We start from the raw sequence: 26,688 nt of genomic DNA, 5'->3' as shown, positions 1-26,688 counted from the left end.
ATAAAGGTACACAAAGATAACCTTAAGTCAAGTTTTGTAACATATGAACTTCTTTTCCTTCACAAACACTGAAAGGATGGCTTTCATTGTAAGTGGCTGTTTCTATTTATACCTATTTTCTAACCCTCTTCCCTTCAGCCCCATTAAATAATGCCATATGGGAGCATTTTGTTAATTATCTCAATTGCATTTATTTTTAGAAACAGCTGATGAGCAGTGTGTGTGGTTCAGTGGGTCTGGGGGTTTTTTTCTGTTTGTTTTTAAATTAATCTGCTTCTTCAGAGAACTAACTGAAAAAAACCACCAGGAATCCCCAGTTTTCACATTCATGAATTCCAAGGGACAGCCTCCCCTGGAGGGCAATGATCGCATTGCCCCTGTTTAAGAAAGCAGAAAACTTCCACTGGGGGTCTCTCATAACTCTGGGGTCCCAATTCTGTGTTGTCTGTTCTGGAAAATTATAATCTCCCAGACCACAGACTTTGCACAACCTCTGTTTTTCTCTATGATTTACATGAAGCCAGAAATGGTGAAGTTAAAACCTGCAAGCAAACAGGCTTTATTTTGTTTTTTCTTTAGGGACAGGATCCTACAGGTCAGGTCAGGTTCCAGTGGAGCATCTGGCATGCCAGGCCCCTCAGCCCCTGACTGCAAGAAGGCAGAAAACTCTCACAGGAGCATCCTGACTACAAAGATTCACAAAGAGGCACAATCCCCAAATATATTAGTAATAATAATTTTTAAAAAAACAGAAAAACACACACAGAAAAGACACAACAGAAAAAAAAAACAAAACAACAACAACAACAAAAAAAACCACCAACCTGGACATACTGAAAAATATTTAAAAGTATTTATGTCTTTATATCTCAGTGTTTTCCATTCACTGATCTTGAACCATGTTCAAAACACTAATAAACCAGCATCAGGAAATGATATATCTTACACAGGAAAGGTCAGAGAAACCTACTGTGAAAATGTGACTTCGCTGACTTCAAAATAAAAAAAAAGAAAACCCTTCAAAACATTAAATTCTTCAAGTCCTCTTCTTGAAGTAAGTATTGCAAAGCATCTGTAACTCAGTATTTCTTTCACACAGTTGCAGGTCACAGCTCTGCAAACATTTACAAAAATGATCTCTTTTCTCAGATGCCAAATTCAAGCTGAATTAATTGGACAAGTAGAGAGAATCCCAAATACAACAACTCACAAGACTGCACCTTGTAGATGAAACGTCTTGTCACACATCCTCTCACTCTCCCATAGATGTTGTGGGTGACCTTGAGGAAATCATCTTTGCAACACCAGTAAGTGACAAAAAATATTACTTCTTCATTCACATTTTATTCCTCTGTTTCAATGTTCAGTTCTGGAGACAGAGTGTGGCTGTCCCTGAAGTGTATTTACGGGATGGATATGCTGAGATGTTACCCCGTTCAGACACATCTGTACAATTCACTGGTATAACCAGAGTAGGCAAACCTCAGCTCAGCTAAGCCAGGCACTGTGTTTCACAGCTTTCCTATCTGCCCCCATCAACTCTGGACTGGGTGGCATGGATTTTGGAGCTCTGAGAAGCTCAGGGACATCATACACAGCCCAATGGGTCCAGAGAAGGAGTGCATGCAGGGACTTCTACAGCAGCATTTGCAGGTCAGGTAATGTAGTCCCTGTTAATGGCAGATGCAAAACCAAGAGCTATTTAGTGACTGTATTCCATTAGGCTGAGGGGAAAGATTAGGGATAAAAGACAGTAGAAACAGCTTGTTCCATCATCCCTGCCCTATGTCTCTAACTCAGCCCCATTGCCTTTGAGTCACAAATACACTCTCGAGATCACATCAGCAAGTGCCAGTTTGCAGCACAAACCCTTGATCACAGTGTCAGCACAATGAGGAAAAAGGGTCCAAGAAAACTTTCCATCTTCCTAAAGCCATTTGGGCTTTACTCCAGAGCTCAGTTCCTCACCAATAGCAAGGGATGCAGTCACAGGAAAAAGCAGCAGATGATTAATGGGAGCTGTGGCTAAGCATGGCAGCTCAGTTCAGGTTGGGCTAGCAAGCATCAGGTACATGCTGGAATCTCTGCCTCATCAACCTGACACGTTTGATGAGTACGGAGAAAACAAAATGCTACAGAATTCCCTGTGGGAGCATATGAACTAAGAAATGAAGGCAAAACCAAAATAAGTTTGAATCATGGTTCTGCCCTGAGGCTCCAATTACAGCTGAGGAATTCCCTTTGGAGATACAGAAGGCCAGGATGGGATGAGATTTTGCTCTCAGTTACTCTCCAAGTAAGCAAAAGGAAATGAAGAGGAGGTCCAAGCGACGTGTGCTCATTTCGGGATCTCCAGTTTCTGCACAGGGAGGTGTCACTCCCAATATTCTAGCTAGTCACCAGTCAGGTAAATGCATCCCTCTGCAATTACAGTATTACAAACAATTTCTTCCTTTATTAACATCAACAGCAACACAGCACTGCTCTCTGCCAGCTCAAAAACAGTTGCTGCACTTCACCCCCAAGAAACTGCACAGACACAAACAAATCTAATTATATTTATCTTTCAGGAATTCTTACTCTCTAAATACCTCTAAACATTTCTCCTTCTGATGGGCCAAGTTCAGAGGCATGATGAGGCATGAGATGTGCAGCATGACTTTGGCTATTACATTTTCAGAGATTTGTACTGCCCCTCCATTTTGATTCTGTGACAACTAAGAAACTAGTCTGAAAAAACATTTTCTCAAAGTAGTAACTGAGCACCATAACTTTATTTCTGCTTTATTCTATTTGCAACTACTGTTCAAATAGGTTAGCTGGAAGGTCTACCTTTAAATAAAACCTAAAATGCTTCAGTTCTGGTGTAAGGGAAAAATGGGGGGAGTCCTCATTTCATTCACTGAGGCTGGGTGATGTTTCTATTCAGACAGTCAGCATAAAAAGCTACAGACCTTTTAATTCTTCAAGTCATCACCTGCAACAATGATTGTAATAGCTCAGGGGAAAAGCTAAAAACAACTGCAGCTAACTGAATTGCAAAGCAAATTCATGAAGGAAGGTATTTCTAAGACATCAGAACTGTCACCTCAGATCTTAAATGCAATCAGGGCCTTCAGTTTATCCACACCTTATCTGAGCAATACTCTATACAGGAAAGTGGGGTTGATTTGTCAGAGCTGTTATTCTCTTCCTTTTTCCTCTTTTTTTTTTTAGTTCTTTTTAACTCCATCGTCTCCACCTCCACAGTATTCCCAAGGGTAGAGATAAAAGTTTTGTAGTGAGAACTGAGTTTTCAACTAAACATCATCTCCACCAAGAATAAGCATTCTTTACAGAATATTTCACAGGAAAAAGTAATACCTAAAATCTATGGTTCAACAATTCCTCGAGATTCAAAGTGGCACCTCTGTGCCTGAAAGGAGCAGTGCTTCAGATATATGGGACTTCAATTCTCATCTTCTTTCTGCACCCTTTTGGAAGGGCTTTACATCCCTCTGTGAGGCATCAATTGTAAAATGAACCCTGTTATTGACAACCAAGAAGAAAGCGAATGTTCTCACAATAGGGGATCTTACCCAGCAGACCAACTTGTGCTAGAAAATATGGAATCACAGCACTTCAGCTCCAAGCAGTGACATTTTGAAGTGCAGCCAGTTAAGCAAAGAATCACAAGCTTAATTTTTTTGTGGAAATTATTCCAGTTTCTAGCAGAATTTTTTCAGCAACCATGAAGAAAGAAGAGGATTGGGATAAAAAGAAACTGGAAATTTAAAAAGTCAAGAGAAATGTTCCTATTAAAATAAAAGAGATTTTTCCCTTAGTGTTTTGGAAGAAATAAACACTTTTAATTCCCAGACTGCTGTGAAAATCTGCCTCTAGTAAAATGTAACTAACGCCCAAAATACAGCTTTAAATTAAAGGTCAGCAGGGAACCGAGATCTCTGCCCAGCAGAGAGTAAGCAGCTTTTTGTCATATCCCCAAAGACAGACAAGAGACTGCAGGAGAGAAAAGCCAAATAAAAGTATTTTGCTACTTTCAGTTTTTCAGAGCACTCAAACATCTGCTGCTAAATCCCATTCATCTGTAAGAAAGGGGTGCTGCTAAACAAATATGAAAATTTCTCCATTCTGAGGTCTACCACAAGTTACCTGCTTGTTGAAACCTATTTGGCAACTGGACAAAGCAGGTGCTGCACATGTGGTTTTTCTCTCAGGCCAACAACTGGGTGGGCAGATGCACTGAAGGGGAAGATGTGCCCTGGAATACACTCTGCCTATTAGAGAATCTTCATGGGTTTGGAGGTGTCAACAGTGCAGGCCCTTGGCTTCTCACCAGAGCCCAAAACAGGAACTCTCAATAAATCCAGTCCCCAGGACTTGACTTGTCTGACTGCTAAGGGCAAAGATCACCTGGAATTTCACAGCAGTAAGGAGAGCTCAGTGAAGATTTTCCTGACCCAAACACAAGTGCCTGTTGTGCAAGTGAGAGGAGAAACAGCCCAACAACCTGCAGGAGAGCAGATCCAAGTCTGGCAGTTTCAATCCCCAGCAGCAGAGGCTTTCCATACACTTGCAAAGTGTTGTGAAACCCTGAACTTGCTAGTTCTTAGGGGAAGGGAATTAGCAGTATGACAGCTCCACAGGAAGATGAAGTAGTCCTGGCTCATGGCAGGGAGTGTTTTGACTACAATACAGCCAGAGTCTGCAGATTCACAGAATGTGTGGCTGTTCCCTTATGTCAGCACCCAAGGTGGTCTCAGATCACCAGGCTGGCCCTGACCACTAGGAATGACACCTCTCAGGTACCACAGCTGGCCAAAACAATTCCCAGCAGCTTCCTTTGGTATGTGCATATTGTTATAATGTTTAATCATTCTGCAAATGTCAAATTGCTCAAGGGCAAAGCGCATTTTCCCCAATACCTTGTGTGATTTCTAGGCAATGGACATGCCCCATCTCTGCTCCAAGAGCAGCCATCAGCAGGTTGGGCAGCACCTGGGCCCCAGATGTGCACCACAGCCAAAGCCACCTTATAGCTCAGTTTTTGCTCTGTTCCTTGGTTAACTCCGTGCATGAGGAGGGTGGAGCAGATATCACCCAGCAGCAATGTGTAAAAAGCCAGGAACAGCTACAGACTAAATCTGACCTCCAAGAAATAAAGCACAGGTTGCCAAAAAAATTAAAATATTTCCACCAAAGTTTTGCAAAAAAAGGAAATCAGAAACAAAAGGCTTTTCTTTTAAAAGAAGAAAGCAAAATGACAGCTTTTAAACCCCCGAGCCTCATAATTGAGCCCAGGGTTATGGCACAATTCAGGTAAATGATGTTTATATAACTGGCATTTGGCTGAACATATAATTCCTATTTAACAGCTGAAAAGAGGCATTTTAGGTCTTCAAAGAAATCTGACAGGTAATTCCCACTGTAGTTCTGCAGGGTAGCTGAGAAGTAATTATCCTTCTCACTAGTAAATCAATTAGGAATGAATGTATGGAAAGCTTTTCTCCTCCTCCAAGTAAGCGCTAATCCTCTAAGCACTAATGAGTAGACAGGGCCAGCAGCAATGTGCAAACCCATCAGAAATCGACAGGAGCTCCGAGGCATGCAGGCTCCAATCAGTGCCTGGGAGTGAGTGCCTCAGGAGAAAAGACCTTACCTGGAAAGGTCTGCATGGCTCATGTGTGCAACAGGTTCCATGCATGTGTCTCACTGCTGGTACCTCCCTCCTCACTCACTGCCACAAGGAAAACCACACTTGCAGCTCACAAGAGATCCCTGCATCATGTTCAAAAAGGCAGCGCTTCTGCTGCTAGAGGTGAAATGCAAGGGACCTGGGCTTTTTCTGCTGGGATGCAACTGATTCACCTATTGCTCTGTGATTCAGTATTGGCAGCTGTCCTCAGGGGCTCAGCAAAACCATTCTGCTTACTGCCTTACACAGGAATAATATTCACCCTGAGAGGCTGGGAGAAGTCTGCAACCCTAGAGCATTTTTTGCAGTGCATAACCTCAAGAATTTGTAAGAGTAAACCCAAACCTGAATCTGACAAATTTCAGTTGCTCCGGTCCAGTGACACCTTGTTCAGACATTTCTCAAGTGCTACATGAATGCCTGGAATTGCTTTGATGGTTAACAAAGCAGCGTTCAGACAGACCAGCGGTTTAAGCATGTACTGTTACATTTAAACTGTGTTACTGCTACAGTAACAGTGCTCATATATTTAGCAGACATAGAATGGAAGCAAGTTGTTCCCACAGCAGGCAGCACTAAAGCTGGTTTCCTATGAGTTTTCCTTACAGCTTATCTCTACATTTCGTAAGATTTTTCAGAAGGGATGAGAAGGGCACAGATAAGTCCAGAAATCATTTCCTTAAGACAGGAAAACAAAAAAATTTCTTTTAAATTTCTAATCTCAAATAAGTAAACAGCAAATAAAGATAGGCCTATATGCCACTATATGATGAAATGTAGGTGGTTTTAATTTAAAAAAAAAAAGAAAAAAAAAGAAGACTTCTAATCTGTAAAGCTCAGTAGCCTGAGAAATTGCTAGAAGATAATAATATATCCTCGTACTCTGATTTGTGAGGGAGTCTTTACACCAGTGACGTAGGATTTGTAACTGAGCATATTGCCTGTGCTTTTGGGTGGGCAGAGTTGCTTTGGAAACAGAATGAAGAAGAATTAACTCTTTGGTGCCCCACCCATATTGGATATAGGACAGGTGTGAAGGCCAGGAAAACTCACTGCAAGACATCTTCATCTGTTTTGCTCAGGAAAAAAAAAAAAAAAAAAAAAAGTCAAAGTAGTTGTCACAATAGTTCAGCTCCTGCAACAGGAAAAATATAAACTGAAACTCTGGTCACTGCATTCTTCCTCTTCCCTGTACATCCAAACACACTTAGTAACCAGAGCTATGTCTGCCTTATGATTGCATACCCTGAAATAAACATCAGTCCCAAAACATCTATAGACTGACCAGTGACAGAAAGCACAACTTGTACTTGCACAAGTAGCAAGTTACTAGTTTGGAAATCTTTTGATGGAGACAGGATATGGACAGTTTGGAAGTGATCAAATGAAATATTTTGCACTGGGCCTCTACACTGTCCAAATACAACTTCACTGTCAGCAATTAGCTTCGTGCTGCAGCCCTCCCACACTGATTTCTGTGGGTAGCTGAAAGCATCTTTGTCCCACTACCTCCCCTGAATCAACACAGGCAATAATTTTAAACCAAAAAGGCTCTGAGTAGCAGTTCCTGGGCTGTGCTTGTGTGAGGCAGCTGCAGCCCTAATTGCATCACGTGGGAAGAGTGAGCAGGGGGTTGGAAAGCTGTGACCTCATCTTCTCTCCTACACAACCAAATCAAATTGTAGGTCTTCCACCCACTCTCACAGGCATATTCTGCTCTCAGCCCCCTTACATGATGCAACCAAAGAAAATGTCATTTACATCTTTACCTCCAAATGTGAGGAAAAAAGAGTCAAATGCAGAAATAAATGCCTTTTACTCAGTATTTCTAATAATAAGGAGACGGAAGGCAGGGAGATGTGTAATAGCCAAAGCCAGTGTAAGCAAGAAACCCAGAAATATTTGTGTGAGTTCTTTAAAGTTTTAACAGTCAGAAGCAAATAAAAGCAACCTTTTTACTTCTCTAGCAAATTCAGAAGGGAATTAAGCACTTCACTGCCATAACAAGTAAAGCAGGGTCAGTTCTGTGGGATTTCATGGAATTGCACCAGTGCAACTTAGACAGCAAATTCAAGCTCTTGTGAATTACCAACAGATTTCACTTTTGGATCATAATTCCTCTCAGAATGCTGTAATTTTGTTTCTATAGCTACCAGTGCAATGTCTCTCCCTTACCTTCCTCTTGTTAGTGGGACTGACATATAGGTAGCTCAGCACAGTCTTCAGGCCTACTTTGTCATTTAGCTTTTCATAGGTAGTGCCATAGTCTGTTGACCTGGAGAAAAGAGGAGACAAAAAGAGTTTATGTTGTTATTAGAGCTCAGGGGAAGGGAATGACTGTGTGAACAGATGTTCCAAATTACAGTTTGAGCATTATTATGCTTAAAACACAAAATTTTATGTTTCATTCAGGGTGGCCAGCAGGAAAGGGAAGAGTACTTGCGTCCTTTGGGGCAGAGTCTGTCTGCATTCATTGATCATACGAATCTGGGAGTTGTGGTGCTCCCATACAGGTGGACTTTGGGGGTAGACTCTGCCTTCATGTGCCAATGTGGGATTGCAAATGATATCTACACGTAAGAGGACTCTGATAGCAGCACCCTTAGTATAAATTCTCTTTTCAGACAAATCCAACATAAGAATCCAAATTAAACCCAACAACAGTTTTATTTAGGTAGGTTGATTTTTGACTTAAAGATGGGGATCCAAATGTGGCTCAGAATTGTAACAGCTGAACTCATGTCTAGATAAAAATGTGCCTAAACTGGCATCTTGAGTCCTCAGTCACCCCCATCCTACTTTGTGCCAGGCGTTTAATTTTTCTGAGTTACGGAGACAGATTCAGGCCCCTACACCAGCAAATCCCACCCAGAGGAGCAGATGATCTGGGGGTGGTATTACCCATTCGTGACTGGGGAAAAGGGCTGCTTCGTCACAGAGGGTTTTCTGTAGTGTCCTCCTCCTCAATTGTGGGCATGTTTGAAACCTCACTGCCCTGCTTGTTTCTCTTCTGTTTTCATACTTTGCTTTCCTAACAAACAAGATTTTTCCTACCAGAACAACCCAACAGATACATTGTACAGGATCCCAGACCTGAAGGGTGTTCAGTACCAGCTGGCTTTAGGAGGGAGGGGTATCAGACCCTGCCTGAAAGTCCCCCCACATCTGCAAGCAGTGGGGAGAGCCTGGCTCCCATCCCACCTCAGCTTCTGTCATAGGGATGAGCAAACACAACTCTCAGCAGACGGACAAAGAAAGGTCCTCATAAAAAGCCTACCTGGACATATCTAAAATCTTAGTAGGATGAGAATCCATGGCCCTTGCCCTCCTCTCTAAACACACTTTTTACTGGAGATATGATCAGAGAACATGCAGCAATTCAGTGCCTTTCCCAGTACTGAGCTCCAGTAGTTTGTTTTCCTAAATACAACAAGCCTCTAGAATTTGGTTTGGTTTGAGACCAATCCTCTGCTCTTTTCTGTCTGGCAGAGAAATGGCCCAAACCCTTTCTGGCATCACAATGAACAGGGCAACTCACGTGGCTGGAGAAACTGAGCAATGCCAGAGCCTGTACCCAGCTCTGCTGCTTTCCTTGCTGCTGCTGGAGTCCAGAGTGACACCAAAAGGGCCAAGCCATAAAACCAGCCAGATGGTTTCAGGCTTACAAGTGGTAGGAATCATGAAGTCAAAAGCTTGCTTCCGTGCCTCCTTCAAGGACTATTCCTAAATACTTTGTAAAGTCTTTCTTTCCTTAAATGGGTTGAACTAGCCTTTCTTCTTGGAACAGTCACCAGCCAGGGTGTTTCAAGTCTCAAACAACTGCCTTGTGTTTTGGTTAATACTTTAATACAAAAACAGAGCTAATGTCCTCACCACTCTTCTGTACTAATGCATAGTAGGATCACCCACTGGGCTCCACCCAGACACCCCAAAGAATATGGCAATAATGAACTGTATTTTCATAACATTTTCCCACCCAAAGTATCTGAAGCTCTTGTCTCACTATGTATCAATATCAAACAAATAAACAAAAACAAAAACCAACAAACAAAAATAATAGCAGCCTTCCCTCTCCAGCCAATCTTGAAACTGAAGCAGCTTTACCAATGAAACTGAATAATCCAGGACAATTAATTCCAGTACATGAGGCCTCCTATAAATGCAAATTCAACAGGTCAGGAATCCTCAGGTAACACTAAGCTCTAAGCAGAGGATAACAGACAAGGGGCAAGCAAAGGCACTTCCCTGATATTACCCTTCCAACAGCACTGCAGCTATGAACAAGCCACTTTTGTGACTACACATGTACCAGCCACCAGGCAGTGAAAGAGATCACTGGTTTCAACCAGCATTAAAAGAGAATACAAATAACACTTTAATATTCTGACAGAGCTACTTTGCGTTTGTTCTCTGAGTAATTTTAAGATCTCCCAAAATGCTTTCACACTTCTAAAGATGCAGGCTGGATGCCCTAATGACTCTTGCTCATTAAACCATTATCACTCATTGCATTTGCCCTTTCAAAGGATAGCTAGAAAGGAAGTAGGATCATTATTTCGTTAGCTTCTCTGAGGCTTTCTTTATTACCATGACAGTCAGCACCGGCTTCACAGAAACATCTCAAAGGATATCACAATAGTATACTGTATTTCCATGGCACTTTTTCTGGCCAAAAAATCTAAAGCTTTTGTCTCGTGCTAATCCATTCAAACTAACAAAGTCCCAAAAGCCATACTGGGAAATACTATCTCTGTTCTAGAGATGAAGAAGCTGAAAGCTTGCATAAGTAATGATTCATTTTTTCAAAAGCAAGCATCTACAATTAGCCATTTCAGCTTCTGCAATCATCTAGTGGAGGGCTCAGCTCTACCACCAAATTGCCTAATTAGAAAACAAGCATTTAAAAAAAAAAAAAAAAGAAAAGAAAAGATCACTGCTAATTTTAGCTACCCAAGCCTTAACATTTAAAGAGATGTGACCCACAGGTGGAACAGAAAATTTTTGAGTCAGCTTTTAATCTTAACTTGACCCCTTCTCTTTTACTAATTACTTCTAATTCCAAACTAACTAGCCCATACATCCTTACAGTCATTTGACACTATAAGCAGACTGGATACCAAACTCTCTCCCAGTCCTCTGGTCACAATATGGTCCCCTTCCAAGCACATTACTAAAGTAGTGGAGGGAAAGAAATGTAGTCATATCAAAATGAGAAAAGACTCAGTGATATAAAAGGTGGTTTCCATGAGTCACACCCCAAACACCTGCCTTAACTTTTTTGGGGCCTTTAATGGCAAACTGATCCTGCTTACCTCGTTCTCCCCTGTGCTGCTCCATTCCAGCCATCCCTGGAATCTCATCATCTTGGAAGGCTGTTACTGCCTTCAGTCTCAAGCTGATATTTGCATATTGCTTCTAACCACACACACGTATACATAAAAGTGTTTTTATCAATGCTTTCATAAACTGCACCTCAGTACACTGCTGGTAGCACAGAAACTCTTACAACACAGGACTAGGAACATTACAGTGATTCTTTCCCTGGACTCAGCACTGGTGAGGCCACACCTCGAGTGCTGTGTTCACTTCTGGGTCTCTCACTCAATGACTATTGAGGTGCTGGAGTGAGTTCAGAGAAGGGGATCAGGGCTGGGGAAGGGTCTGGAGCACAAGCCCTGGGAGGAGTGGCTGAGGGAGTTTAGCCTGGAGAAAAGGAGGCTCAGGGGAGACCTCATCACTCTCTACAGCTGCCTGAGAGGAGGGTGCAGTGAGCTGGGGATCAGCCTCCTTCCCAAGTGACAGGACAAGAGGACATGGCCTCAAGCTGTGTCATGGAAAGTTCAGGTTGGACATTAGGAGGAATTTCTTCACAGGCTGATTATACACTGGAACAGACTGCCTAAGGGGATGGTGGAGTCGGCATCCCTGGAGGTGTTCTAAAAGAGACATGGCACTCAGTGTCATGGTGTGGTTGGCAAGGTGGTGTTGGGTCATAGGTTGAACTCAATGATCTCAAAGGTCTGCTCCAACCTAATTGATTCTGTGATGTGGAATGGACTCTGGTCATATATAACAACCCTGTATACACTCAGTCAATGTGTTTTGTCCCATGTCTCTGTAATAATATGGGTTTGGCTATGTTTCTGATGATGACTTTGAGGGTCTAGGCTGCATCAGACGTTTGCTCCTCACCAAATTCTGCATATTCCATTTGGAAAATCAAGGTTTATAATATAGTGCTTTACTGGGATACTGAAAATTCTCCCACAATTATATTCTGTTTTAAACAGTGGGGGGGGGAAAACCCCACCTGCTTGATTCCATTGCCCTCTTGTGACAGGGGGGGGGGGGGGGGGGGGAAACCCCACCTGCTTGATTCCATTGCCCTCTTGTGACAGGCCATGATGTGTTTAAACCATCGCTGCAACATCCTCCAGTCTGGCAGAGCAAGGTGCAAGGGATACACCCAGGTGAAGGAACTTCTCTGTACAAAACCTGTCCTAAGTCAGAGCACCACAAGATAACAAAATTCATCTTGCTCCTCTAAATCTGAGCCTGAGCTTCTCTGTGAAACCAACAAACCAGCATGAGCCAGCAGACTTCATATTGTGATAAGACTTGCTCAGGCACAGAGATATGAAGCAGAGGTGTGGAGAGGCAAAAGAATGCCATGCTTTCAGGGTTCTCTTCTGTGACACTTTCCATCTCGGGGCTCTGTCAGACAGAGAAAGCCAGGTTTGTCTGTTTGAAGTCTCAGCTATTCAGCTATGGAGAAAGGCTAGAAAACATGTAAGTCTCTCAGGAGAAAATGAGCTGCAAATGCTGGCACTCAATAACTGGGATGAAAAAGTCAGTCTCTTCCACCAACCCTCCTGCCAGAGGGTTTTCTCCTCTGTGCTGTGACTCTCTGTGTGGAGAAGAAGCCATCATGCTTTTGATTTTAGGTTTTCAGCTATTTTCTAAGCTTCTTCTAAATCTGATGCATTCATCTCCAGCCCAGAGTCCCACTACACATACCTGCAGCCCCACACTGAAAATTGTGTGAAGGAACAGCTCTGCTTAAATGAGCAGAAGAACATCCCAACTCTCTGTGCACTTCAGAGAGCAACAGGAACATGCCAGATTAATACTTGCTTCACTTCTCATGGGCCTGCAAACTGCCTGTCTGCAGCATGCTTGTCTCTCCATACCCCCACAAACAGCTTCTTGCTTTTACTCATTGGCCAATTTTCTCCCAGTTTGGCAGAAAAATAAAAACCCAAGAGAAACAAAGTTTCTACACGTTTCATGAAAATCAAGAGCCAGCAAAAGGAGAGCAATTATGACGGCTCTGAGAAAAGCTGCAACATAGAAGTAAATCCCATGAAACATGAGAGGAGGCACAACACTCTGAACATCCAGCTGCAGGAAAACATTCAAACACAGCTCACATAGTAATACAGTACAAAGAACTCAACTGCACAGCACAGGAACTCAGGCAGCCAGTCTTCCATCACTTGTGTTTCCTTCTTTCCCTTCCCCTTCCTCCCCTCAAATTACCCTCCCTGAGATAAAGGCCCTTCTGAAGCTACAACACACTGGGAAAAGACCTCTCCTGAGTCAAATCCCATTGAGGCAGTGGCCAGGAAGTTCCACTATTACCACTGCAAGGCTGTCTGGTTGACCTGGTCACACACACAGATACTTCTGCTGACAGAACAAAATAAAATTCAAAACAAAACAAACAAAAAACCCACACACAACAAAAACACAAACAAACATCCCATAAATAAAAAAAAAAAAGCCCAAACAAAACAAATGACAAAAAAAAATAACTGGATTGCAGCAAAGGACCTTTTAACCTCACAGTCAGGACACTGGTACTCTTATCTGATAGCATCAAAAATTACATCAATGGAGGTAACAAACAAAATCTAATTCTTAGTTGTCCTTCCCTGGCTGGAGCTGACATAAGTCTGGATATGGACATTTTACAACTGAAGTATCCACAGAAGCCCAGTAGAGCTAAATCTACTCAGTAACCAAGGAAGTTCCTGTACGTGTAGTCTGAATCAGCCAGTTAAGAGAGCAAAACATTTGCTGAGAGCTTGTTTTTACCCAACCGTGAGTTTAGTGACTGCAATAAATGTAAAACCAGAGTATTTTACAATTGCAAGCAGAAAGAACTGCCTCCCTTTGTCTCCATCCTACTAAAGGAAACTGAAGGCCACAATGAAAGTCTGGGGAAGTGAACAGAAATCAAGCAAGCACATGGTGCTGCTTCCTGCTGCAATGTCCCAGCCTACAACAATATCGCAGACTTCCTAAATTGAAGATGATGTCTTTGCATGCCAGAGCCATCAGTGGGCTTTTAGTTCCATAAATCTGTCTAATCCCACAGGGAAGCTTCTGGCAACTTTGCTATCACATGGTAGTAAACACCACAGCTCTGTGCTGCATGAAGAGAGGTTCCCTTTCAGTTTAACTTCTCCCATTTAACAAGTACAAACCATGGAGCCCCATGCTGCCATTTGTGATTTCACTCATTATTGTCATATTCTCCACAGATCTTGTTTTTTTCCAGTCTCAAGACTCCCTATTTATTCAGACACTCCTTGTACAAGCTCTTCATGCCTCTGATCATTCTATAACTAGTTTTACTAGTCCAATTACATCTTTTGTCATGGATGCCTCAGGGACCAATCTTTAACAGGAAGATCTTCCTGCAAAAAAACCCAGCTATCCAAGTATATCAGCACAGATCCAGAGTATTTAACACAATCTAAATAAAACCACTTTCTGCCATCATACACAAGGGTGTATATTCTCAATACTTCTGGAACCATAACCCATCAGTTCTAGTGGACCTTCAGTTCCATAAGGTTTCAAAAGTAGCTAAAACCAGAGATCCCACTGGGGAAAAAGAAGTTCAAGCAGATCATAGTTTCGGTAATGTATCTTGAAAAAAGATTTTTTTTTTTTCCTTTTAGTTTGCATGTAATGTAAACAGCAGAATATCCACCTCAATTACTATTATGATCCCAGCACCCTTCCTCCATCCCCTTTCTTTTCTGATTAATGGTGATTCCCATCACTAAACATCCGAAAGACTTGAAGATGACCTTTGTTGATAAATTTCCATCTGCAACATAGAGTGGAGGTGGCAAGGAAAAATGAGCTGCAGTGATGCACAGTCATTGTGATTTGCAGTTCAAAATGAAGGTGAGAAGAGACAACTAGGAACACTGGCTTCCTCTTTTTTATTTATTTTTTTCATATTCTTCTCTTTATTTTCTTTACAGGAAAGATTCCTCTTTTGTTTATTCCATATGAGCCTTTGGGAGGACACTGAATGTCTCAGAGGTTTAACAAAAGGATACAGAATATTCCACCTCTGGATTTATGGCAAATAAAATACAGGAGTTGCAAATATCAGTCACATTTCTAGTGGCTGATTGCTCATCAGCATTTCATTTGATCACCATCACAGAGGGCAGGAGGGGCTGCTCACACCAGTTATTTCCTGGCAGAGATGACTACTAAGACAGGCAAGAACAGTCTATGGAAATGCAGTTTGTGTGTATTAAACCTACAGGGATGGTGGGGGCTACCCTGAAAGCCATATGTTTGCATGGTGCTTGCACTTGTTCTGTAGGAACACAGTGATGCTTTAGATATCCCCAGCAATCACTGACCACCCAGAACATGACACAGGGCGCCTAAATAGCATTCACCATCAGAAAACAGGCAGTGCTTCCCTAATCCCTGTTCTTTTCTGCACCCCTACCTTCAGAAACACTGTTTCTGTGGAAAAGCAGAAGTTTCAGATCTAAAATATTCTGTAGAAGAGAGAGGGCAAGGGGATTGCAGGAAATGGGTAGAATGGCAGAAAAAGCAAGGAATGCTGGCAAAGCAAAACTAAGAATCATCAGATCAACCAAAAAAAACCACCTTGAGCACCAAAGTGTCATTCTCTGTTCGAGGACATTTAGAGAAAGGCTCTATACCCACTGTGGGACACAGATTTGGCTAAATGCATCTCTGAAGCTGTCTCAACATTTTGCTTCTACCAAAGAATGGCAAACTCTGCTCTGAAGCAGAAATCAACTCACCCAAACTGATGGATCCTAACACCTGATGGCAGGCTAGAGCCTGTACTATGAAATCCTGTAGCAGAGAAACTTTTCAGAGAACCAGGGAACCTGGTCAGAGCAAGCAGGCTGCATGTGTAGTGATTACTAAGCTTTGCTTTATACTCTGCTGCTGAATAGCCCACAATAAGCAGGCACAAAAGCAACAAAGGTTGGTGCCTCCTACAGTGAAACTGAAATAACTCTACTCCTCCATTTTTAAGATTCCATCTTCTCTCTACCATGGCCATTTATTTCATCTTAAATTTAGCCACCTACAAACAGGTAGCTCTAGCTGGCAAGCCTGTCCACATATTTTTTTTGTACCTATAGACAAAAACTGGAAACTAAGAGGATTTTTCATTCACTCTAAAATAGATGAGGATATATTTCTCTCTTAAGATGCCTTCCACCCTTCAGAGCAAAAAGAGACCAGAGCAACCAACACACAACCAGCACAAAGCAAGGTGTATCTCACCATAGATGGGTTAGAAAATTGCATGCACTGAGCTGTCAGTACAAATGAAGGGGAAGGACCTCAGCCATCCTGACTGAGATCGAAAGTTCATGATTTATTATAATGTTCTAGTGCTCTACATTTTAAATGTTATTATTCTGGACATGTATGAGAATTACTACTAGAAGCAGGTGCCAAATGGTATCAGGACTCCACTGTGACTTACACAATTTATTGCATTACAAAATGAAGAGAGGAGAGATAAGCAGAGAAGTATGATATGGATTTCCCAACAGTTGCTGGCAGCATAAAGAATATAAACAGAGACCTGATAAAATGTGAAATGGCTTCTCCTCAAAAGCTGGGATAAGCGCTTCCCTTCATGGCATGCTTGTCCCGTTACACCACTGATGAACTGGCAATCCTTTTGTGGCCAGGCAAAGCTGATAGAATAGATACCTGCTGGTAGAAATGGTACCTCACAGAAGCTCATCAGATGAGATGCAGACACATCTCAGCCACCTTGAATCAGGGGCAACCTGGACCTTAGAGATTTTGACTTTCCAAGGGCCTCTACTTTTCCTGCTCTGGTCATTTCACTACTGTAAAGTCTATGTAAAAGCATTACTTCTTTATAGCTCTGAAGAACTGCACTTCATCATTACTCATTTTCCATTTGTACTGTCTAAAAGATCTGACATATTTATCGTGTTCTTGATTCTGATGTATTCTAATTTTCCAAAGAGGTGTTTTATGCATCCCTGATAAGGCAGCATATTGATTTGATTCCAAGCACTTGACTGACTCAGCAAAGATGGCCTTATCAACACATATTCAAGAAATTTGGTCTAGAGGACACTTTAATAGCCTCAAAGATAAAAGACAGCTTTGATGACAAAGCCTCATTAATTAATCAGATATTAATTAGATAATTAATTAGAAACAAGGTCCTTCCCAGGCCCTTTCCTACTTTTATTACTATAGCTAAAAATGCTTCTCTAACAATTCTCTGAAGTAGCTAATCATTTTAATTTGCATTATTTTATAGCAGAGGGAAGTGCTTTGAATGTAGGATTTTGTGAAGCAGTTCTAGAAGTTCCATTTAACATCTACACTATTCTGTGCATACTTAAACCAGAACTTCTCTTAAATGTGTCTTGAACAAAATGTCAAGGGGAGATTATGGAACTGCCCCCTCCCTCAACTCTATATTTTTGTGGAGATGTGGATGACAAAGAATTCCTTCCAACCACTAAGAGAATAAGCACCCTCTGAGATATACAAACTACCCTGACAGGAGCTCAGCATACCCTTCTAAAAGAGGGGGACAGATGACTCAAATCTCTGTTTCCCAGCTGGGGATGCACACATTTGTCCACTCATGCTCCCTGGGAAGGTGATTTACCTGAAACTTGCTTCTGACACTGTCTTGCCTGTTTTGGCATCAGTGGTAGGCAGTACTGTGGGGACATTCAGACAGACCTGAGTCATCTTTAAAATCACACAAGGCATGTCGATTTTTTCAAACCATCAGCAAATCTTTGCAGAACTGATGTAATTAAAGAAGAGGGCAGTGATAAAGATAGTTTAGTCCAGTTCTTTAGACACAGATATTAAAAATTGCAGACAATTCCCAAACCAAATTTTACCATCAGCCTGCAGCTCCTTCCAGTCCCTACCTCAGCTGACCCCTCTCCCACAAGCCTTATGTCTACCCCTGCTTGTGACCCACAAAGGTTACTGTCCCCAGCAGCACACCCACACAATCTGAGCATAAATACCACAGAATCCTGCCTGACCTCCAGCAAGGCTCCTCAGCACTCAGTTTCACATTAACTTAGCTTCCTAGGGAAAAACTGACTCTTACTGTTCCCAAAAATAAAAAATCTGAAGCTCATGAGATGCAACCACCTGAGACAGCTGGGGACTGGCAATGAACTAAGTCTAGAACCTTCTAGACTTAGGAACACATCCTTACCTCCAGTCACAACATGACTGAGAGCCTCTATGTGCTACTCTTCCAGAACTAACAAGACAGCACCAGATATCCAATAAGTTAAAATCAATATGGCCCTATCACATACAAGTGAGTGAGTAATACTGGCAGATTTACACAAATACACACAATAAAGGTAAGGACCCACTATATCTGCGTGTATCTATAAATGTAAAGACTAATACCAACATTAAGAAGAGGATGTAATGCATTTTACAAGCATTTCACAATTTTGCATTTGTGAGAATTCTGCATTTCTGAAAACCTTCAAAGTTTAAACTTGCATATACGAGACAAAGAATAGTGCAAATTTAGTTTTCTAAAGAAGAGAACAGAATTTGGTGCCATAAAAGACCACAAGTCGCAGGCTAATATTGCTCTCAACAGGTATTATGTGGTGTTCATATTCTCACCAGAACAGACACAAGTTGTCTTTCAATATAAGAAATAAATATGTAAACATATAAAACATAAAATCAGCACATTCCTGAATCCTTCAAAGCTTAATCCATTCCAATTACCATTGAAATATCCATGACAGGATCTGCAAACCCTCCCAGCCTATTGAAATAACATTTTTGAGCATCACATAGCAGAGACATCATAATTCACCAGACAGAAGGAGCTTCCAGGCCAGATTATACATACAGCTGACAATGCTCTTCTGTAGGCTGCACCACTTGCTTTGCAGGGTGACCTGGTTATACAACTGCCTCCCCAGGCAAGAAACTAGGGTTGTTCTGAATGTTCCCAAATGACTCTGGTTCTTTCTCTTCCAGATATTCAGATTATGACACTATATTCTCTCCTAGTTCCCCAGAATGAAAAATTTTGGTTGAGAAATAGAGGGACAAGGATATAAGTGCACAAATGAAAGACAGCTGTCACCCAGTTTCTTGGTTTGTGCAACAGTCAGATCAGCAGCTGGATTACATCTCTCCTAAATTCAGTGCTGCACTGCAGGTCAGTATTTCACAGAAGCACTGTTTGAGTATGAGTTTTATTCATTCCCTGAGCACAAGGATTAACAGCTTTGACTCCAGTTACTGCATTTTTAAAATGCATACACTGGGGTCTAAGCTTGAATCAATACAGACTCTCCAAAAGGGTGAGCTTGCAGTTTATCAAGTTTAATAAATTACTGTGATCCAAAGGGCAGGGGTCCCCCTCTTCTCCATCAAACATCTGCCAGTTGTGGACAGCTCAGAAAGCACACAGCTGATCACTCCCATGCTACCAATGCCCTAAGAACTTCCCTGCCTAATATCTTTCAAACCATCATGTTGGTTCAGGCATAATTTCACCCCAGAAAAGCCTCCTTTTCCTGTCATCTTTTGCACTCAGCCCTCAGAAGCTCATCTAACACAAAAGACTTTGCCTTTGGGAGAATAAACCTGTTGGAATCTTTTCAGACAGAAGATCAATAAAGTGGGAGCAGCTTGAAAAGTCAATCAGCATCAGCAAGTCCCCCAGGAGATAGCTGAGTGATTATCTTTTTAACGAAGGAATAGTAAACGGAGCACAAGGAATGCACATCCCTTTCAAACTCACAAGGGAAGGTATGTGAGGCTGAGACAAAAGGACAGAAAAGGAAGCACTGGAAGAGACCAATCATCTCTTCAGTTTGATAGGTTGACTCAAGGAATAGTTAGAAAGATCCAACTTAAAATTGTTCAAACTGAGAATTGGCTCCAGTACTACATTGCAGATATTTCCTCTAGGTGTTAGAGGATGAATACTTTTGTTTATAACCCAAAACCCAAGGATAAATAAAGGATATGCCTTTTCTCCTAACTGTGCTGAGAAGGTTCTTATTCATAAAGTCTTGACTTTTATCTAAATGAATTTTATGAAGGGCTAAGTACCATGCATATTATCAATGAAAATAAAAGGAGAAAGCTGTCCATGATCTGAGTCTTTTTCCTATATACACCATGTATTTACTTTATGTCTTTGGATTCAATCACAGAAAGGCTCAAATACAAACAATCAACCTGCAGACTTCAAGGTTCACTGAAGAAATAATTGTACTGTTGTACTAAAGGCATTGGAAGGTATCTTGGGAGACCTGCAGGGTTCCTACTTTGCCACAGGCTTCCTATGAGGATTTTTACAAAGGAGGGCATATTTTGCTGCTGTTCCAGCCACCTAGGTTGGAGTATGGTACCTCCCTCAAAGGTTCACATAGGGGAAGAAATTTCAAACTGTAAAGTGAGATCCACACTTTCCTGTCCATGGCAGATGGATTGGGCTGCATGAGGCCCTGTGCCCTGTGTCATGACAGAGCTCAGAGTTCATCCATGCAGCTGTCTGTGCAAGCATTCAAGTCTGTGACTGTATATTTTGGGCCTTTAGCCACACTTTCCACTTGAACCTGGGTTCCAGTCTAACTCAGGGTATCAGCCTAGTTATCAACCAACTGTTCATGTTACTGACAGTACAGTCCATGGATCCACACCTAAAAAAACAAAAAAAAATTAAACACAAATTAAATAAATTGCAAAGTGTATCTTTAACTGTGCTCTAACCTAGCAAGATTAGAGCTCCTGGAAGGTTTTAAAGCAGTGGCACTTAAGTTCTTACAGTGATGTTATTTAGACCAGGAAAAAAATGGCTTTTTTTTTTTTTTTCTTCATTCTACTCAACCTGATACTTCAAAAGCCAATGACAAAATGAAGCATGATATTACACTCCTGGAAGGTACCATTAAGTCCCCCACGGATAATGTCAGCATAAAGGGTTGTCCATCTTTTAGCAGGTAAATTGCAATAGCCTGTGATTAATTAGGAAATAGTGGCAACTCATCATTGGCCATTTCCTTATCCCTTTTAGCTGTCTTACCAGAAGGCATGTGGTTTGTTTTAACATCAGCTTTAACATTCTGGAAATGAATCTTCCTGCAGGCTGAATAGGAATGCTCTGACTATAAACCCCCTGCAGTAAACAGGGGTCTGATCAACCACCTGGTGCAGAGGCAGTTCTGCTGACTTGTCTGTGCACACCTCTGCAGGTTTTACTCTGAGGACTGTGGAGAAAACGAAATATGGTACAAAAGAGGGAGATTCACATGTTGCCATGATTTCTGGAATAAACATTCAGACACGGCTGATAGGTCAGTGAGCAGTGCATGGACACCCTGAGCATAAGAACATGTAGGAACATGGTTAATCTCTGCAGTTTATTCCAAAGAATCAGGGCAGTGATGAGAGGCAGTGGCTCAGTACACATGAATTTTTATCCCCTACCTTTGTCCCTTCAAAGGGTCCCTGTGAGGGCATCTGGACAAGAAACCTGCTGGGTGCACACCACTGCCTTGAGTATGCTGCAGCTGCTCATGTTCTAACATTAGGTCCTCAGCTATTACATGTCCAAACGCAACTACTCATCCCATCCAAAAGTGGAAGCCTCAGTAGAGTACAGCGTGTTCCTCAGAAAATCCTGCATCATCCACTTCTAAGTAAGTACCACAGTGAACCTGCATCACTTAGGCAGTTGAAAATAGAAACCAGTGAGAGGATCTCCCACTACAGGAAATCTGCTGATTTTAACCAAGCTTCCCCTAGTTCATTTCCCCCCATCCCTCCCTCTCCCAAAACCTCTTCAACCTCTATAGTGCATGCCTATATTAATCACAGTCCATACAGACAAAAAAAAACACTTTCCCCTGGAGTCCATTTTAGACACAAATATTTATTTGTCCTTGACTCAGAAGCAAGAGAATAGGTCTGTGTTAATGAGTTACAATCATGGATCAATAAAGCTCATATAGAGCTTTAAGTGCAGTGATTACAGAAAGAGGGAACACAGAAAGAGATATAACATCGTGTACATATGCACCATGTACTATTACACAGCTGCTAAGCTTTAAAACAATGTGTTTGTAATAATCAAAGCACTGTGGTGAAACAGCAGCTGTCTTTTCAAGACAACTGTAACAGCACATTGAGAGTGCTTTCTGAAGGGGTTATTTCTTTGTCCACACTTTACACAACTGATGCTGAAAATAGAGAAAATAAATAATGATGGGGTTTTGCTACAAGTCATTATTTTGCAAAGATTGCACTTTAATAGCTCTAGTACACAAAGTTTTTCATGAATTATTCTCCCTCATGGATGAGGGCAAACCATAAACATGGGTTTCTTTAACCCCCACCTTCTCTCTGTCTCTTTTTATTTTTTTTACATCTTATTCTGCCACCACTTATCAGTGTCCCCGCAGCAAAAAAGGGGAAAATATTAAATGCATTTCCAGGAATTCTATCTCATCCTTAATGACACCATCAATAATTGCTGTCACAAGCTAATATCATAGTTGCAACCTTACAAGGAAGATAAAGAGGCAGGGCTTTTCACACCGAGGTTTCTAGACAGGCTCTAAATGGGATTTTGCTGCATGCTTTGAAATGCCTCCTGGATAGCTCAGTGGGAACTGAAAACAGGTTGAATCCAGACAAGGGAGTACTAAACCCAGGGCTGTCCCATGAACATGCCAGAATGATGTTAGATCCAGAAAGCAGGATGTAAATAAATACAGCAAATGCTGTCCCTGCAGCAAGGCTTACACCTTTGGACACCAGGATACCCTCAAGCAGATGCTTCCTCATGCATGAAACAGATTCCAGTTATGCCCTTCCAGCAGTATGTGGCTGTCCTTTGGTCCCTGTGCCACAGTGCAGGTAAGACCTTGTCATCACAATAGGCACACCATTAAGAGAATTTATTCTCCAAGATGCTTTAAAAAAAAAAAAATTTAAAAAAAGAACACCTCCTAGTTGAAACCTCTGGCTGGCGAGCTGAGCAACTTCTTTACACATATGGGCAGCTTGGGGGCCTTGACAGAACCTGCACCCCACACAGACCTGCCTCACTCCAGTAATCTGCAGAGGAGCAGCCTCCTTAGAGCTTCTTCTGAACATGCTGAAGGGCAAACACTGACAACCATCATGTACTGGCACATCAAACCAAGAACAGGCCAGTTATTTGAGTGATTCTCTACACCCTCCTAAGTGCATGCATGCGTGTCCTTCAGTCTCGAGCAAAGAGGCAGACAGGCTTAAGGCTGAACTTCAGCTGGGACGTTGCAACTCCAAAGCCCAGATGTTTGGAGTCACTGTGACTTCTCAGGTGACTGAATTATTAATTCCCAAATAGATTTTAGTACACTAATCAATAGAAAACAAAGGAAAAGGAAAATCATGCTGGGAAATTACAACTAATTTTGCACATTGGAATCTCCATGTAATTAATACTTAGTATGGCATGCTTGCACTTCTTGTTGCAACTCCTGAGAAAACTCCCATCAAGACCTTTGTCAGACAGTGTTTCATTTCTATTTCAGCAATGAAGACATTCCCTCTGCTTTTTCTTACTGCTGGCCAGCAAACACAGTTCAGATGTTCCCTCCTGAAGAGTCTAGTGATGGAGACCCTCTCCCTAGTTTGGTTAGAAACTTCACCCTGCTTCTGTTTATGCTATCAGCCAAATACACCATTCAGTAAGAAGAGCCCAAAAATGAGCTGTTATAGACTGGAGTGCTTCAGTATCATAAACACACTGTCAGACATAAGTCTCTGGATCTGGCAGAGGGAAATTGAGTTTAAACTTTTTCTTTCCACGAAACACAATGATTTTTTTCACCTTTTGAATAAGGTTAGAAAATTAAAGAAAAAGGCAGAGTTAAGGTGACAGCAAAGTCTACACCATGGATCCCCTCATTTCCACACACTGAACCCAAGAGCACAGTTTCAGCAGTGTCAGAGTTCATCATTCTGGAGCTGTTAAGACCCCACCACATGACAGTCTGGTCCAAGTTCATGCCAGTGCAGTCAGCTCCAAGAGTCAGAGCCTCTAAGCAAGATCACCATCTCAGAAACAAGGAGTGATTTGCTCCAGACTAGAGAGCTGTACAATTTTTTTCCACTGTCTGTGTCTCACTCTAAGGAGGACAGAAAGAGCAGCTCTTATCATTCCAACATGAAAAGAAATGGAAAGGTACAGTATGGTAATTTCAGCAAAAATAATTGCTCTGTGCCTACACAAGCTAAGATTTTCTGCACTGCATTACCTTCCCCAGACCAGTGTCTATGCAATGCAAATCAACCGTCAAGCAGTATTTGTACTACAATAATAACTTGGAAGAACTTGTTTAATATCAGAAGACTTATTGGAGCAGATGAATGGCTCTGACATGATATCCATGGGATAGAAATTCAATTAAAAACTGCAAGTGGCACAGAAGTGCTAGTTATTGTTCAACATGTACCATGGGACCTTTGCTGAAATACAGCTATTAGCTGTACTGGTTGAGAAGTTCTGGGGTTTTTTTTATGGCAATCTGTTAGCTTATAGAAAGTTAAATTAATAAAAACACAGAATCACTCTCATGTTACAAGAACAGAGCAAAGCCAACGACTAGTTGCATGTTTTATAATTATGGATTAAGTGCATTATGCCAAGGAAATTAGAAATGTCAAAAATATAATAAAAATGAAAGATTGTCTGGCTCTAGTGTTGATGACATGCTGGTTTGACAAGGCAGTGCATGCTGGTTTTCCCATCCTTACCTCCCCAGGATGTTAATAATTATTCCTAATCCTAGCATCTACATTCAGCCCTCAGTGGAGATCGACTTGCATGATAAAGTTACCTCCCTGCCTCTTAGCAACATCCCAAACTCATCTTCTGCCTTGTGGAGTTGGTTTTGCCCCCAAAAAAACAAGAATAAAAAGGATGGCAGGATGTTCTTTGTTTTTTTAAGTTAGATGGAGAGCAGACCTCAATGAGAAATAACTCCCTAAGCCCATCCAACTTTTGCCAAGTCACAAAAATGGGATAGGCAGAAATCCCAGGATCAAAGTCTGGTTTCCTGACATAACTTCTTACAGTGGACAGACAGATAAACCCATGTTCTCAAATACCTATCTTGCCCTCTCCCAGGCAGAGAACATGAATTCTTAATCTCCCTTTTCACTTCTTTTGTAGGAATATTGTTGTTACTTATGTATGAGGAAGAACAATTATAAATTCTTTCCTGCAAATGAAATATCAATCCTTGTAAGAATAACTTCTCACAGATGGCAAAGTTTACTGTCACAACACTATTTTTCCCGCCACAAGCTAGATGCATCATGCCACTCAAAATGAACACCACCTTAACACCCATTTGTAATAATATGTGACAGTTGCCATTTTCTCTGAAGCCCCAAATGGAACTAGGGAACTTAAACTAGTCACTTGGATCTGTCTGGTTTGACAAAACTAGTTCAGGGTACGCCTGTCTTGGACTGAACACATCCTAGTTAGCATCCCTGGTAGCAGACACAAGCAGAGTGCAAAGGGAAGTAGTAAATGGTGTGGGTACTCAGCAAGCAGCTCTTCTGCTTTCAGAGAATTAAGGGGTTATTCTGGTATATCAGACTGTTTTTTCATGCAGAGTTGAGGATTTTAGCAACCAGCCTTTGAACAGGGATTTCAGTTTCTCCCAAGAGCTGTGTTTACAGCCTGTGCTGTGTAAACACAATGGCCTTTGCTTGAGGGAATGACCCATCGGAGGATGCCATGTTTCCCTGGTACAAGAACTCTTGAAGTCTAGTGCCACATAAATGCTGCACAGGTTGGAGGGCAGGGAGTTTGTGAGAATGAAAGGCTCTCTGCTCCCTGTTCTTCCACACAGCTCTGCAGATGGATAGCGCAGAGTGGGGAAGAATAAGCAGGTTACCAGTCAGATTTTCAAAGAGAGATCTCTGGAGGCACCAGATACATGTGAGACAATCCATGGCAAAGGGCTACACCATGCTGAGTTTGAGGGGATCTATTAAAACATCAGGGCAATACAAAGAGCTTCCACATGTGGTTTTGTCAGCAGCCATAAACCCAACCATGAGAATTTCCTCCTTTTTTCTTTTTTCTCTGTATTAAGAGTTATTACCTCTGGTTTGGAAACACACACTAGGATCACAAAAGCATCATGTCAACTCCTCTGCTTCAGTTTCCCACTGAAGAGAAATGAAGAGATGAGCATGGAGACACCCAATTCATCTTTGCAGAAAGCATCATCTGAGCTTATTTGCATAAACAAAATAGCCAGTGTGACCAACAAGACCAAATAAGCAAAGAGAAAGAAAATAAAGCCACAAAACAACCACTTCCCTAGACTACATTCAGCTCTGTCTGATACAGGTACTTAGCTGAAGAATCATAACTTTGATTTCAAAAGCATAAAAAGAGCTATTTGACCACCTGCTGCCCAAGGTTGCCATGACATTGGTCTATACATAAGCCACAAAGAGAAATCATCACACTTCCAGTGCAGGTGAGTAGCAGTGGTATCATCAGTGTGGCCCTGCATCCCCAGACAGAAGCGTCCCACATTTTCACTGCAGCTTCAGGACCAGCAATAGCAGAAGGATCTGCACAAGCTGCCTGGGCATCT

The 26,688-nt window shown here is 41.8% G+C and overlaps 1 protein-coding gene across 1 annotated transcript in view; it reads right to left on the bottom strand.

The window, feature by feature from the left end:
- SORCS3 (sortilin related VPS10 domain containing receptor 3) overlaps window positions 1-26,688 on the bottom strand; it is a 273,617-nt gene that overhangs the window by 133,985 nt on the left and 112,944 nt on the right. The window contains exon 4 of the mRNA XM_033515725.1: window positions 7,871-7,970. Within this exon, the coding sequence (XP_033371616.1) occupies window positions 7,871-7,970 (100 nt within the window). The remainder of the gene's footprint in view (window positions 1-7,870; window positions 7,971-26,688) is intronic.

The sequence above is a fragment of the Parus major genome, chromosome 6 (genome assembly GCF_001522545.3).
Source record: "Parus major isolate Abel chromosome 6, Parus_major1.1, whole genome shotgun sequence".
Lineage (NCBI taxonomy): Eukaryota > Metazoa > Chordata > Aves > Passeriformes > Paridae > Parus > Parus major.
Note: the sequence above shows the minus strand (reverse complement) of the source record. Positions and strands in the feature narration are given on the sequence as shown.